Source organism: Eurytemora carolleeae, unplaced genomic scaffold (genome assembly GCF_000591075.1).
Source record: "Eurytemora carolleeae unplaced genomic scaffold, Eaff_2.0 scaffold1284, whole genome shotgun sequence".
Taxonomy (NCBI): domain Eukaryota; kingdom Metazoa; phylum Arthropoda; class Copepoda; order Calanoida; family Temoridae; genus Eurytemora; species Eurytemora carolleeae.
Window position 1 is genome coordinate 59,668 of NW_019397191.1, and position 14,474 is coordinate 74,141.

The window sequence follows — 14,474 nt, forward strand, 5'->3', positions numbered from 1 at the left end:
AGTTTATTTTGACCTCCTATGTTGGGAAGCTGTGTATACCATCTACTACCTGGATCCCTCAAGGGGTCAACTGTATACAAGCAGGTCAGCATCTACAAGATTATGTTTCTTTATTAAATTTACTTTGTTACTCAGCTAAAGCCTACTAAGATACTCGAAATAAGTATTTCTAGATATCGTTATTCTTTTAATTGATATTATTATTATTTTTAACTTTAAAAAAATTAATTTATTTTAATTAAGGGTTGAGGGCAAAAGCTCACGCATACAAAACAAAACGAAATTTAAACCGGGTTTTGGCGGATTTAAACCGCGGCTCAAATTCTTTAAATTCCATCTCAGGACAATTTTTCTCCAGGTTGCTTCTCTTAATGCTACTGGTTGGGCTGGTGCGCTAGGGTGTCCGGATAATGAAGGTTTATATATTGTTCTTATTAATTCAGAATAAAGTTTCAGAAAACTGCTAAAATTGTAATTTTATCAAAAATTCGCTCTCAATGTTAATGTTAAAAATTAATTGGGATATCCACCCCCATCCCCCTGAACACTCCTGTTGTTTATTTTACCTATTATTGAAACTTAAACCATGGTAATTTAATAATCAGAATATGGCTTCTTACAGCCAAGCATGGCAAGAAAAATTCTCAACTATTGAAGAAGATTCAAGAAAGAAATTTTACATAAGCTTTTTTCTGAATTGAAGATGGAACTTATCCTTTATTGGTAGGATTCTTCTATGCCGTTGGATTGTTTGACTCTGCATCTTCTAGTCCACCAACAAGATTTAAAACTGTCATCTCACAGGCGGTCAGAACAGGTATATTCGGGAAAATTTTCAGAACAGGTACAGGTTTTTTTCTGAACGGCTTTCTGATAAAGGTTTATTCTGAACAATGACTTTCTAGGTATAGGTTTATTCTGAACAACAACTTTCTTGGTATAGGTTTATTATGAACAACATTTTTCCTGTTACAGGTTTATTCTGAACAACGTTATTCCTGTTACAGGGTTATTCTGGACAAAGACTTTCTTGGTATAGGTTTTTGTCTGAACAACGTTATTCCTCATAAAGGTTTATTCTGAAAAACGATATTCCTGTCATGTGTTCTGAACCCTTTTAAGTACAGGTTTATTCGTTTAATTTCTTAACAAGATTCTTCTGAGTATCCTGGTACATATTTATCCTTACTGGTGTAGGTTTATTTTCGTTAAAATGTTATTACTGGATCTCAAATAGATTATCAAGAACAATTGGCGGCAGCAGAGAAATGGATCAATTATACACGACGTCACAAGTGTCAAATATAACAAGGAAAACGAAATTTTCTCACATTAGTTGACAGGTTTTCTCAAATGAAATAAAAAAGTGTAAAAACAGAAAATAAAGAACACATACAATTCTTATTCTACTGTAATATAAGCACTTTATACAAAATTATCACTATTATTAAGAACACACAAACTGAATAGACACTTGTGACGTCAGAATACAACTGTACTGCGAGTGTACAAATTCTACGTTGCCATCTATTGTACTAGAAACTATTTGCTGGATCTGATTTATTGTCTAAAAACGTTTTTACCGGTTTTGGTTTATTCTTAAAAAATGTAATTTCCGGTCCAGGCGTTTTTAACAATGTCCTTCGCAGTACAGGTTTATATTAAACAATCTTTGCTGGATAAGTTTTTTCTACTTATGTCCTTACTTAATTGTACAGTTTTATTCTCGAAAAATGATTCCTGGTTCAGGTTTATTCTTAAATGGCATTCTTGGTACAGTATGGTTGAAGTGGCCTCAACCAGTCAAGAAAAAGTTTCAGTGGTTTTTTGATTTTAAATTTGTTGTCTCCTGACCTCCAGATTTGTTTCAGCTCTTCAAAGTTTACTTGAGTCTAACACTTTTGAGAATGCCGAGGAACAACTTGGTGACACCTGTAATGGTTTCAGGTAGAAGGATTATCTAAATCTTCATTACTGTTAAATCAAAATATGTTATTGGACACTTTTAATGAGTTGTAATTTATTGTTATTATTATTAACAAAAATATTCAAAAATTTATTTACCAGCGCAATCGATTTTTAAAGTGCCTCAATTTTGACAAAATCCTTAGTGAGATTTTGCATTATTATTTGCTCCCAATATAAAAAAACTAAATGTGATGCTTAACCTATTAAAAAATACTTCTTTCCCCCCAACAGCAATCACATTCACCTTTTATTTAAGAAATGATGATGGTAACGTATGTGACCATAATTATGATAATAACCTTTTTTAACTTTTTTAGATTCCAGCAACCTAATTTTCTAACCGAAAACGTTAAATTTCTTTTTTACTTCCTTAAAAATACATGTAAACCCCCCTATAAAGAGTTCTGTTTAGGTGTGACCTGGGAAACTGCTTGAAAAAATCCCAACTGTGTGATGGAAAGTGGGACTGTATTGATGGGAAGGATGAAAAGTATTGCAGGTGGGTCATAGTTCTTTGTTTTTACTTTGCTAATTTACATAATAACTCATTGACTATCCAATTTGGATCCAAATGTCAGTAAATGAAGTAAACTTTAGTATCATTATCAGTATTCACATGAAAAATGCGTTATTTTAACTCCAGATAATACATCTGGTAATCTAATATTCTAAACAACCCTGAAATCCTTACAATTGTTCTAGTATTGGAGCTGATTGGCCTAAGTTTATTTTAACTCCAGATAATACATCTGGTAATCTAATATTCTAAACAACCCTGAAATCTTTACAATTGTTCTAGTATTGGAGCTGATTGGCCTAAGTGTGAACCAATGCCAGACAGAAAGGAGGCTTGTCTTTGTCCTCAGGAATTGCACATATTTTATCATTCATTAATCTGTAGCTCATCTCATACAGGGGTGAATACTTTTCTCTTTGCAAAAATATCGATCTTAGAACCAATATACACCCATAATCTAACATTCTTTAAATTTGAAATTATCTCTACTGCCTTTTTTATTTCCTCTGAGTTTGTCGAAATTAATAAATGTCAAGTTTGTCAAACAAATAAATGTCATTCAATTATTCTTAGAATATTGAGTTGACATGCCTTTACAGAAGTGATATAAAAGCCATTTGGCAAAAATAAAATTCTTGAACCATAAGCATTTATCAAGTGCTTAACTAGATAATGTGTCAATCTAGGGACTTGGAAAGTGTAACAACAACCTCTGCATTCCTGGGAACAAGTAAGTTGGCCTAAGTACTTGATAAATTGATTGCCTGATTTCATAAATATTGGCCTATAAACCACTTTTTTCCTGGGTCCTAAACAACCTCAAGAACTAAAGGGCATTTTAAATTGCACCCTGCCACCTATAACACCCTCGTACGTGAAGCGATCCGACTGGCAAGCACATTTTTGGAACAGCATAGAGCCTGCCTATACGCACATTTTCACAAGATCTTTGCCCCATTAAATGAAAAAATCTCAAGATTCAGACTGAAAACCCCTCGAGGTACTAAAGGAATTGAAACTCCGTCTTGTACAAGGGAGAATCAAGCAATTCCTAAACCTCATAATTTAATTTGATTTGGTATATTTGGTATATTTGGTATATTGAAGATGAAAGAAATGTCTTTACAACTCAACTGACTGGTTGAAAGGGGAAACTGATCTTAGGATGATTGTGGAGATGGTTCTGCTCAAGGTTAATTCTGAATTTAGGTTCTGTGATGGTTTGGATGATTGTGGAGATGGTTCTGCTCAAGTTTAATTCTGATATTAGGTTCTGTGATGGTTTGGATGATTGTGGAGATGGTTCTGATCAAGGTTAATTCTGATATTAGGTTCTGTGATGGTTTTGATGATTGTGGAGATGGTTCTGATCAAGGTTAATTCTGATATTAGGTTCTGTGATGGTTTGGATGATTGTGGAGGTGGTTCTGATGAACGTTAATTCTAATTTTAGGTTTTGTGATGGTTTGGATGATGGTAGAGATTGTTCTGATGAAGGTTTATATTCTAATATTAGGTTCTGTGATGGTGTGGATGATTGTGGAGATGGATCTGATGAAGGTCCGAACTGCAAACAGTGTATTGAGAGAATCAGGTAATGTTTAATGCATTTTGAAGAAAGTTCCAAGCAATGCAGTCAAATAAAATTTCATAGCATTTCACACTGGCAAAGCATAATAATTGCGTTAGGAACGCAACATTTAAGTATATTTTTGTTTTCATCTGACTATGACTGCAAAAAAGTCACTTTTTAGGTGGATTTTGAGTCAAAAGATAAAATTTTGTTTACAATTTAATCATCGTGGATATATCTTTTTTTAACATTTGTTTTTGAGTATTGGTGTTGACAAATTTTTTACATTTGTATAAAAATTAGATGATGGCAGCTGCTGGTTGTTTGCAATTTCTGTAATTCCAAAGTCTCAATTCTCTTGTTCACATTTGTGTATCATCGATTTTACGGATAATTTGAATAAGAAAGAAAAGACATTTTTGTGACAATTCCGCATGTGGATACATGCGGATACATCCTAAGAAGAGAATTCTTTGACTTATGAACTATTTTTGATTTTCCACTGCATTGCCCATGAATTGTTCCTCTAACCCTTTGATCATGGTAAATGTAAAAGTCCCATGCCTTGCTTCTTTAAAACTGAGTTTTATGCTTATCGTCTTAGATGGATTTATTTTCTCCTAGACATTCCTATTAATATTTGATCATTGTTGATGCGTCAAAAGAACAGGTTTCTTAAACTCTCCATTTTGGATTGTCCACTGCTACATTTGTTGTTTCTTTAAAACTGATGTGTGAAGTCTTTTCATTTTCTCCGACCCCAGGGGTCTTTTTGCCAATTTACATAGTCGTTGCCAGATTTCTAAAAGAAATATTGATTGGTAATAATAAATAATTCTAATATTAAATATCTTATAAAAAAAATACCCAACAAAATGAAAGTTCCGTAAAAATGAAATCTCAACAAAATATTGCCAAGACATTAATGTGTTGTTTAAAAAATTAGTAAACAAACAAACCAAATTAGTAGAATTGAAATACAAATTAGTTCAATATTTGCAGGAGAGAAATATATTGAGATATGTTAAATAATATGTGCAGTTTGGATTTAGAAAATTTATAAAGCCTCGAACTTTCATATTTGAAATCTTGTTATACAATTGTAAAATCCAAGGTTTTAATGCAAGGAAAGTTATTTCAGAGGTGTACGCAGTGTACTGTCACAGGGCGGTAATGTAAACACAAGACGGATGTCGAAGCCTGACATGGGATCCATCTTTCACATAAATAATCAATGAAATATTCTGGTCATAGGAAACTATTATGTGAATTATCAAAATTATCAAAATTCAATGCTTTTAACCTCCTCAGATACAAAACGAACACTGAGGCATCTATTCTTGTTTACAAATTCCGCCCAAAGAGAACTGGTTTCAATATGTACGCAGAGTATACGGAACTGCAATTAACTTTCCTTGCATTACATTCTTGGTAAAATTTAGCTTTCTTAACAATAGGACGACTTAAGATATTCCTTGATTAAACTGAGATTTTTACAGGAACTAGTTCACCAGAAAAAAAATATTTACGTACTGTTGACTTCTAAGGTCCTCTTTTTGGAAGCTGTAAAAAAGTCCTTCAAAACTTATGAAAATTAAGCGCTGAGCCTTTCTTAATTAAATCTATCTCCTACATGTAACATTCTGAAACAAGTTACGGGATGATTTTTCAGAACAATTCCAGATAATATACACACATGAAATTCCAGATAATATACAAACATGCAATTCCAGATAATATACACACATGCAATTCCAGATAATATACACACATGCAATTCCAGATAATATACACACATGCAATTTTCTAAATATTTTTATTCCAGATTTTTCCGAAGTTGGTCGCTTTGTAATGGAGTTGTTGACTGTAATGATGGAAGTGATGAGGTAAGGTTTCAACTACAGGATGCTCTTCATCATTTTATCTGACTACAGGGTGTTCCACATCATTTTCTTTAAATACAGGGCGTTCGACATCATTTTGTTTAACTACAGGGTGTTCCACATTATTTTGTTTTAACTACAGGGTGTTCCACATCATTTTGTATTACTACAGGGTGTTCCACATCATTTTCTTTGAACTACAGGGTGTTCCACATCATTTTGTTTTAAGTACAAGGTGTTCCACATCATTTTGTTTTAACTACGGGGTGTTCCACATCATTTTGTTTTGAATTACAGGGTGTTCCACATCATTTTGTTTTAATTACAGGGTGTTCCACATCATTTTGTTTTAACTACAGGGTGTTCCACATCATTTTGTTTTAACTACAGGGTGTTCCACATCATTTTGTTTAACTACAGGGTGTTCCACATCATTTTGTTTTAACTACGGGGTGTTCCACATCATTTTGTTTTGAATTACAGGCTTTTCCACATCAATTTGTTTTGAATTACAGGTTTTTCCACATCAATTTGTTTTGAATTACAGGCTTTTCCACATCAATTTGTTTTGAATTACAGGCTCCAGATTTGTGCGGTTGTCCAGAGAAAACATTCCGTTGCAACATCATTTCTCAAAATTTAACCGACAAGTAAGTTTTTTTTCTATGGTTAAAATACTCTTTTTTCCTATGGTAAAATGCTTTTTTTCCTATGGCTAAAATACTTTTTTTCCTATGGTTAAAATACTTTTTTTTCCTATGGTTAAAATACTCTTTTTTCCTATGGTTAAAATGCTTATTTTCCTATGGTTAAAATGCTTTTTTTACTATGGTTAAAATGCTTTTTTTCCTATGGTTAAAATACTTTTTTTTCCTATGGTTAAAATGCTTTTTTCCCATGAACAATGCTTTTTTTCCTATGGTTAAAATACTATTTTTTCTTATGGTTAAAATCCTTTTTTTCCTATGGTAAAAATACTTTTTTTTCTATGGTTAAAATACTTTTTTTTCCTATGGTTAAAATACTTTTTTTTCCTATGGTACTTTTTTTTCCTATGGTTAAAATACTTTTTTTTCCTATGGTTAAAATACTTTTTTTTCCTATGGTTAAAATACTTTTTTCCTTTGGTTAAAATACTTTTTTTTCTAAATTGCATTTTTTTTGTAGTACAAAAAGAAACTCTTAAATTAAGTGTATAGTTTTGACCTATAAAAACCCTTGCCTAGACAGTGTAGAATTTACACCAATAGAAACCTTAGTTTATACAATTTATAGTTTAGACCAATAGAGACCCTTGTTTAGACAGTGTATATATAGTTTAAACCAATGGAAACCTTGTTTAGACAGTGTTTATATAGTTTAGACCAATGGAAACCTTGTTTAGACAGTGTATATAGAGGTTAGACCAATAAAAAACCCTTGTTTAGACAGTGTATATAGAGTTTAGACTTAATAGAAACTCTTGTTTAGACATTGTATATAGAGTTTAGACCAATAGAAACCCTTGTTTAGACAATGTTTATAGAGTTTAGACCATAGAAACCTTGTTTAGACAGTGTATATAGAGTTTAGACTTAGTAGAAACCCTTTTTTAGACAGTGTATATAGAGTTTAGACCAATAGAAACCTTCGTTTATACAATCTAGAGTTTAGACCAATAGAACTCTTCGTTCATATAGTGCATGTAGAGTTTAGACCAAGAGAAACCTTCTTTCATAAAATGTATAGACTGTAGAGTGTATACCAATAGTTTCTAAAATACACAACGAATGTACTCTCCCATTTTTAAAATCGTAAATCACTAATTGTTGGTTTTATGATAAATCACTATAAATTCCATGCTTTATTTAAGGTTAGAAATTATGATGATTAATTCCTTTCTGTTCAGTGCTGAATGCAGTCCGATTGAGCATCTCTGCAATGGTAAAAATGACTGTCGATCAGGAATTTTTTAAATATTATAATAAAATTTTCTAATTTTTTGTATAAATAGTTTATACATTTCTCATGTAACCAACTTCTTCATAATTAAAAGAAAAGTGCAATATCTAAGGGATTGTTGACATAATTTCAAGGAACTCTGAGTTAAATATGAATTATTTACTGAATTATTTTTAATTGTGGGGTTTCTTGCGGACTTCAGTAGCATAGACAAGGGAAGAAATTGGCAGAGTTTATTTCTTTATTATAGATCACGACATTATCTTTTTTAATGTTTCTCTGATAAAGGTTTCTTTAAAGGCAACCGTTGTAAATTAAATATTTAACTCTTCTAATTGAAGGTCCCTTGAAATAACGAAGTCAGTCCCTTTAAGGTTTCGTTCAACCAATAGTTTGCCATGGCAATATTCTGACGCAGAATAATTTATTTTTAAAATTGTATCATTTTTTTTAAATTTCCCATATGAAAATTCAAACTTTAAAGCAAATAATTAAAAAAAAATTATTTTAAAAACTTTTCATGAACCAGGAAAAGATGAGGATCATAGAACCTGTTTAACTTTGGGGAGGTAAATATTTTGGAATGTTCGCAGAAAACGCGTACATGTGTCAGGCTCATAGATAAAGATAGATTGCGCATAAGACGACATTTTTTATCTTGAAAGATATAAATGTACAGAGATGTTTAAAGATATTCCTATTATATAGATTAACCAGGTCGGTTGTGAACATTGGCTGTTCTTATGTCATTAAGTACTTGTGGTGTACATGAGTTCTGTAGAGAGAAATTTAAGTTAGTTTACTCCTTCTCATGTCCTTCTTCAGTTCTCGTCAATGTAATTTGATATTCTCAAAATAAAATTCACTCCTGAGTGGTTTAATAATTATGAAATCCATTAAAACACCAAACCACCCCGCTTATCATTGAAGTACACTTTGACCCGTAGAAGTATGAGTTCAATGACCGTACAATTCTTGGTGATTTTGCGTACATAAGCTATCTATGTTTATTTATTTATCTATGGTCAGGCTAGACACAAAGCAAGTTCAGAATAATTTGTAGGAAATGGTGAATTTTTATAGAATAAGCCCCACCTTCCGGTCTCCTCAATGCCAAACTAGAAATTAAATTCGGGGTTTTTTTGGTTCCATCATTTTTTATCTCTTGAGGTGGGGCCGGGGGGGGCAATTTCACACTTTGTGACTCCAAATTTTGTACAGGCTGCGTTCGGTTCTAATAATTTAGATAGAAGGCTGGAATGTTTTATGCAGCCTCTAATTGGGGTCGTCTACATACATTTAAGATCGGAGGTCATTGACCTCCATTTTGACCTCCATGAACTCAGAAAATATGGGAAAACCCAATTTTTTCAAAAACATTAATACATGTCTGATTAACTTATAATAACTAAATAAGATGAAGGTGACCACCAATCTCAATTTTTTTCGAGATCTACGTAGATGACCACAATTAGAGGCTGCATGCAAATATTTAGCCTTCTATCTATACAACAAATACAGATATAAAGTCAACATTAGTACAATATAGCGTGTATTATTTATAATTATGGGAAAACTGTGTGTTTCACAATATATTAACCACACTTGGCAATTTACATCTGTTTATATCTTTTCATATCTTATCAGTGTTTTTATAAAAAGAGAAAATTTTAGCCACTTTGAGCTTTGAAAATATGCATGGAATTATGTCTTAATTTAAAGGTAAATCTTGATATGTTACTTTACTTAAAAATACTAAAATCCAGTTATCTTTATTTGTCTTCTTAAACCTTATGTTTTCTGAAATATTCATCAATTTCTTGTTTTCCTTTCTCAATCTTATTTATTATTTACCGTTTTTTCAATAACTTTCGCTTAGTTCATCTTTGATTTAAAATAGTCGCATGTTTAAGAATGACACCCCCCCCCTCACGGAACTGTTATGTTATAGCCTTTAAACATTTTGCTTGATGGACATTGGACAACTTGACAATCAAGGCCTCATTTCATGGTGATTTCCTTGTACTCTTGCTTGTTAAAGTCCATATTTGAAATCCAGATCAATACTTGAAATTAAATTGAATGGCTTTAATTGATCTAGCGTGTAATATATTAAGTCACTCTTTATCTCAAGTGCTCGTTAATGATGACATATGGTTTACTCGATACAATTCATCTATTTGTTCAAGTACAATTAATTAGCCTTTACTGCATTTTTAGCTGTTTTACCCCCCCCCGTATGGTGCCCCTGAAAAAAAATCCCAGATGTCCGACACATTTTTTAGGAAGCATTAGGGTAAAACTAGCTCAAATACGAAATTTTAGCATTTAAAATAATTTTCCTAAGTGGCCCAGCCATTTTACTGTTCTTGTTTTTAAAGATTTTAGTTAACAAGGTTAGCAGCGCGTAAAATCTCGATTTTTGAGTGACATTGCTGTGAGGCTCTTTGAATGTATAAAGACTTAAAATAATTCACTAAAAGGTTAATAACTCCATGTTCTTTAAATATATTGGAGTTTCGTTTTTTTTTGTATTTTTATAAAGACATAAAAGGGCATCTGTTTATGAAAAACATTTTTTTACAAGTTGCATCATTTGTCCAAGCAAGAGGAGTTGAGGAGAAAATTGCACCAGAAACTGGTTTTTTTTTCAATCGATTTTTTGGCCAATACCTTACACATTTCCTACTAAACTTGTCAATAAAAAATGTATTAGACCATTTATGAATTTTCAAAAAAATTTAATAGCATGGTGTTTAGTTTAAAAAAAAACTTTACCCACTCCCAGATGGAGCTGACAGAAGGTGTTAAAGACGCAATTTTTCACTTTTTTTCTAAATATTTGACCAAAAAACAAAAAATCGAAAAAAAAATTGTCAAATATTGTTTTAACCAAGTTAAAGGATTTCCAAAATGGTATCACTCTTTAAAATCCCTTGAAAAATGACGGGATAAACAGGAAAATGGCCATTTAGGAAAATTATTTTTAAATGCTAAAATTTCGTATTTGATTTGTAAACGGGCACCCTTCCCCCAACCCCTCCACCTCTAAATATGCCTCTGGTTGAAAATATGATTTTTATTTAGTAAAAACTTGGAATTTAATGAACTTATTTTGTTTTAAATATTTCGTTCATGAAATTTAATTATAACTGCTAATTGTATACTTAAATATCCCGGATTTCTTGCTTTATTTGATGGAGGATTGTCATGCTTACTGGGAGGGAAGAAAAGCAATAAGTCCATTAATCAACTAATCATATTCTATTCCTAGAATAGATAGTTGATAAATTCAATTCAATTCTATTGAAAATTCAATAATCCATTGTCAGGACAAAAAGTTATCTCCATGATAATTTTCATGATTTTTACAGTTTATCTCAATGATAATTTTCATGATTTTTACAGTTTATCTTCATGATAATTTTCATGATTTTTACAGTTCATCTCCATGATAATTTTCATGATTTTTACAGTTCATCTTCATGATAATTTTCATGATTTTTACCGTTAGATCTAATTACTCTTAACTTAAAACTTTAAAATAAAGTTTTAAAAACTTAGTTTTAGAGTTTTAAATTTTACAACTATCTTCAAGTTAAATTTGTTTATTACATCCATAGATTAAATGTTTTTATATTGAAGTAAGGGAAGTATGGCCACACCCCTCTCCAGTAGCTTTTATTTTTTTCATAAACAATAATAGAAAAGTTAATTTACCTGTCCGATTCTTATTTAATGTTCAAAGAAAAGTATTTAACATCGTTTAATCTCCTTAAATACTGAAATCCTACAACCAATTGAAACATAATATTTACAGAAGTTAAAATTTAGTCCATGATTTATTTCGTATTTTATCCCAATTTAATTCATCTTATGTAACTTGACAATACATACCAAGTATTCTCTAAAGCACTCAAGGTTAAACTAATTGGACTAGTTCAACTTCTCGCTATTCAAACAATATGATCTGCATGATTTGTTGGTTTTATTAAGTTTTCCTGAGACGTTTTTTTTTATATTTGTTGATTAAAACAACATTTGAAATCAAATCCTATATTTTTCTGCAGTAATATCCAAGTACAACAAATACAGATATAAAGTCAACATTAGTACATTAAATATTAGTAAAACTTTTGCAGCACGAAAGCTTTGATAGCTTAAAGCTGTTATAACAAAGCTCTCCTATGATATCTGCTTTTCTTAGGAGCCGGCCTTTAAATATTTTAAATTTTCTAAATATTTTAAATTTCCTGAGAAGAGGGTGGAGTCATCTTTGTTTAACCACATCTCCCCCCCCCCTTTGTGGGAGATAATTTGTTGATGTTCTTAGTCAAATTAATTTTTGCATTGTTTAGTAAATATGGAGTAACTGAGAATGAACTTATGCAACCTCAGAAGAACTCAAATGGGTATCTCAAATTCAGGATGCAGGTTAGTTGCATCATGAGTTAAGGATGCAGGTGGGATACATCATGAGTACAGAATGCAGGTGGGATGCATCATGAGTTCAGAATGCAGGGGGATTGCATCATGAATTCCGAATCCAGGTGGGTTGCATCATGAGTTAAGTATGCAGGTAAGTTGCACAATGAGGCCATAATGCAGGTGGGTTGCATCATGTGTACAGAATGCAGGGGGGATTGCATCATGAGTAAAGAATGAAGGAGGGGTTGCATCATGAGTACAGTATGCAGGTGGGTTGCATCATGAGTTTAGAATACAAGGTGATTGCATCATGAGTACAAAAGGTAGGTGGGTTGCATCATAAGTACAGAATGAAGGAGGTTGCACTTGCATCATGAGTTTTGTCTCATGGAAACTTTACTGCTTGGATGGTTGATTGATAGTTATTGCTAAATTCTTTTATTTTGTCATTGTTTCTCTAAAGGTTTATTCTTGTTAAACTGTGCTACACTACAACAATTGCATAGTCATTTGTCACCGTATATTACTGAAGTGTCCCTTTAAGAAGAAAAAGTTGTTTACTTTAACCATTACGACAATATACTTGGTCAATTTCAATTACTCATGAACAACTTTTTTCATTTATTACTAATGCTATACACTGCATTGGTCAAATACTGAGAAAACGCCTTATTTTGCCTTTTACTGCAAATTTTTAGAAAATCAGTCCATTAAAGAAAATTTGTGAGTAATTAAAAATTGTTTTTAAATGTTTTTTTTTTATAAATTTTGATTATTGTTTGTAGGGTGTGTGGTATACCTACTGCTACGAGGGTTGGACGGATGAGATGAGTGCTGAGATGTGTAAAACCTTGGGATTCAAGGAAACAAGAATTTGGATTCAGCATATTCCCGTAGAGGTATATTCTTTCAACAAGAATTTCTTGAAATAGACCCGTAGAGGTAAAGTTTCTCAACCTGAATTTTTATGCAATAAACCCATAGAGGTATTTTCTTTCAACCAGCATTTTTTTCCACTAAGTATTCGGGTGGTAATTGTCTCCAAAAAGTCTGATTTGCTTAGCCACTGAAAACCCATTTTTACATTATTTTGGGTAGGTTACTACTCTATTGTCCTATCTTTTTTTATCTATTACTACTCGATTGTCCTATCTGTGTTTATATCTATAACTACTCTATTTTTTATTTTATCATGATTTTTTTAAATATGCTTTATCATCTTTATCATCTGTACACTGCACATTTCAAAGTGCAAACGCGTTATATGTACATTGTTCAGAGGTCGTTTTGTTTCAGATAAATTTTAAAGCAATGTAAGGTCAGCCTAAGCTCACAAATAAAAAAATGCAAAAAAAATGTTAATAGAAATGAGAAATTATTTTTTTAAAGTTTTAATTTTTTTATTTTGAATGTTTTTTCCAAAAACTAATTTTTTTTTGTACGGATTGTATGGATTTTTCTGAAAATGTGTTTATTTTTGTACGGGTTTTTCTCACTTTTGGTCACCCTGTATATCATTTATGACTACACTATTGTCCTATCTGTATTATCAATGACTACTCTATTGTCCTATCTATATCTATGACTGTTCTATTGTCCTAACGATTTTATATATGATTAATCTATTGTCCTTTACATGTTTATATCTAAGACTATTCTATTGTTCTATCTTTTCTATCTTTGACAACTCGATTGTCCTATCTATGTATCTTTATACGACTACTTGATTGTCTAGGTGAAGGATCTGGGTTTAATGTTGACCGGAGTAGCGAGTAAACCTGCTAAAGTGTGCAAGCTTATTTACATTGTCTGCCAGTAATAAAGACTGGAAACTATATTATTTTATCTTATGTTATCTTATGTAAATATTTTTATTTATAGTTTTAATAAAGTTTTATTAAATTATTTAGAATAATTTGTCCATAAGGATCCTTTTTTATTATAGCACAGAGACTTAGTTTTATGACTGAAAGACGTTAAAGGAATTGTAGACGGGATTTGAAGTGAACTAAATAGTTGTAATGACCAATTCACTACGGAACCCTTTACATGAAATTCTGACAATCTTTCTTTTACTCTGTTGCCTAAGTATACGATTTATATAATAAAGCTCTTCGCTTTTATGTAAAGTTTGATATCAAGCGCGGATAAACTTTACTAATCC

The 14,474-nt window shown here is 31.6% G+C and overlaps 1 protein-coding gene across 1 annotated transcript; it reads left to right on the top strand.

The window, feature by feature from the left end:
• The first annotated feature begins 18 nt into the window (after positions 1-18).
• Positions 19-14,215, top strand: LOC111712642 (serine protease nudel). Its single transcript, XM_023487319.1, has 15 exons — positions 19-65; positions 343-416; positions 728-817; positions 1,872-1,947; positions 2,381-2,467; positions 2,768-2,834; positions 3,172-3,215; positions 4,002-4,079; positions 5,884-5,944; positions 6,521-6,591; positions 7,830-7,885; positions 8,412-8,451; positions 12,241-12,316; positions 13,096-13,209; positions 14,046-14,215. The coding sequence occupies exons 1-15, from the start codon at positions 19-21 to the stop codon at positions 14,127-14,129; spliced, it is 1,065 nt and encodes a 354-aa protein (XP_023343087.1). The 3' UTR covers positions 14,130-14,215.
• Positions 14,216-14,474: the final 259 nt, after the last annotated feature.

Coding starts and splice junctions, on each gene's coding strand:
- LOC111712642 (XM_023487319.1), top strand. CDS start 19: ATGTTGGGAAGCTGTGTATACCATCTACTACCTGGATCCCTCAAGGG. Junction 2,468..2,767: donor AAGGATGAAAAGTATTGCAG/GTGGGTCATAGT, acceptor CAATTGTTCTAG/TATTGGAGCTGATTGGCCTA. Junction 2,835..3,171: donor AGGCTTGTCTTTGTCCTCAG/GAATTGCACATA, acceptor GTGTCAATCTAG/GGACTTGGAAAGTGTAACAA.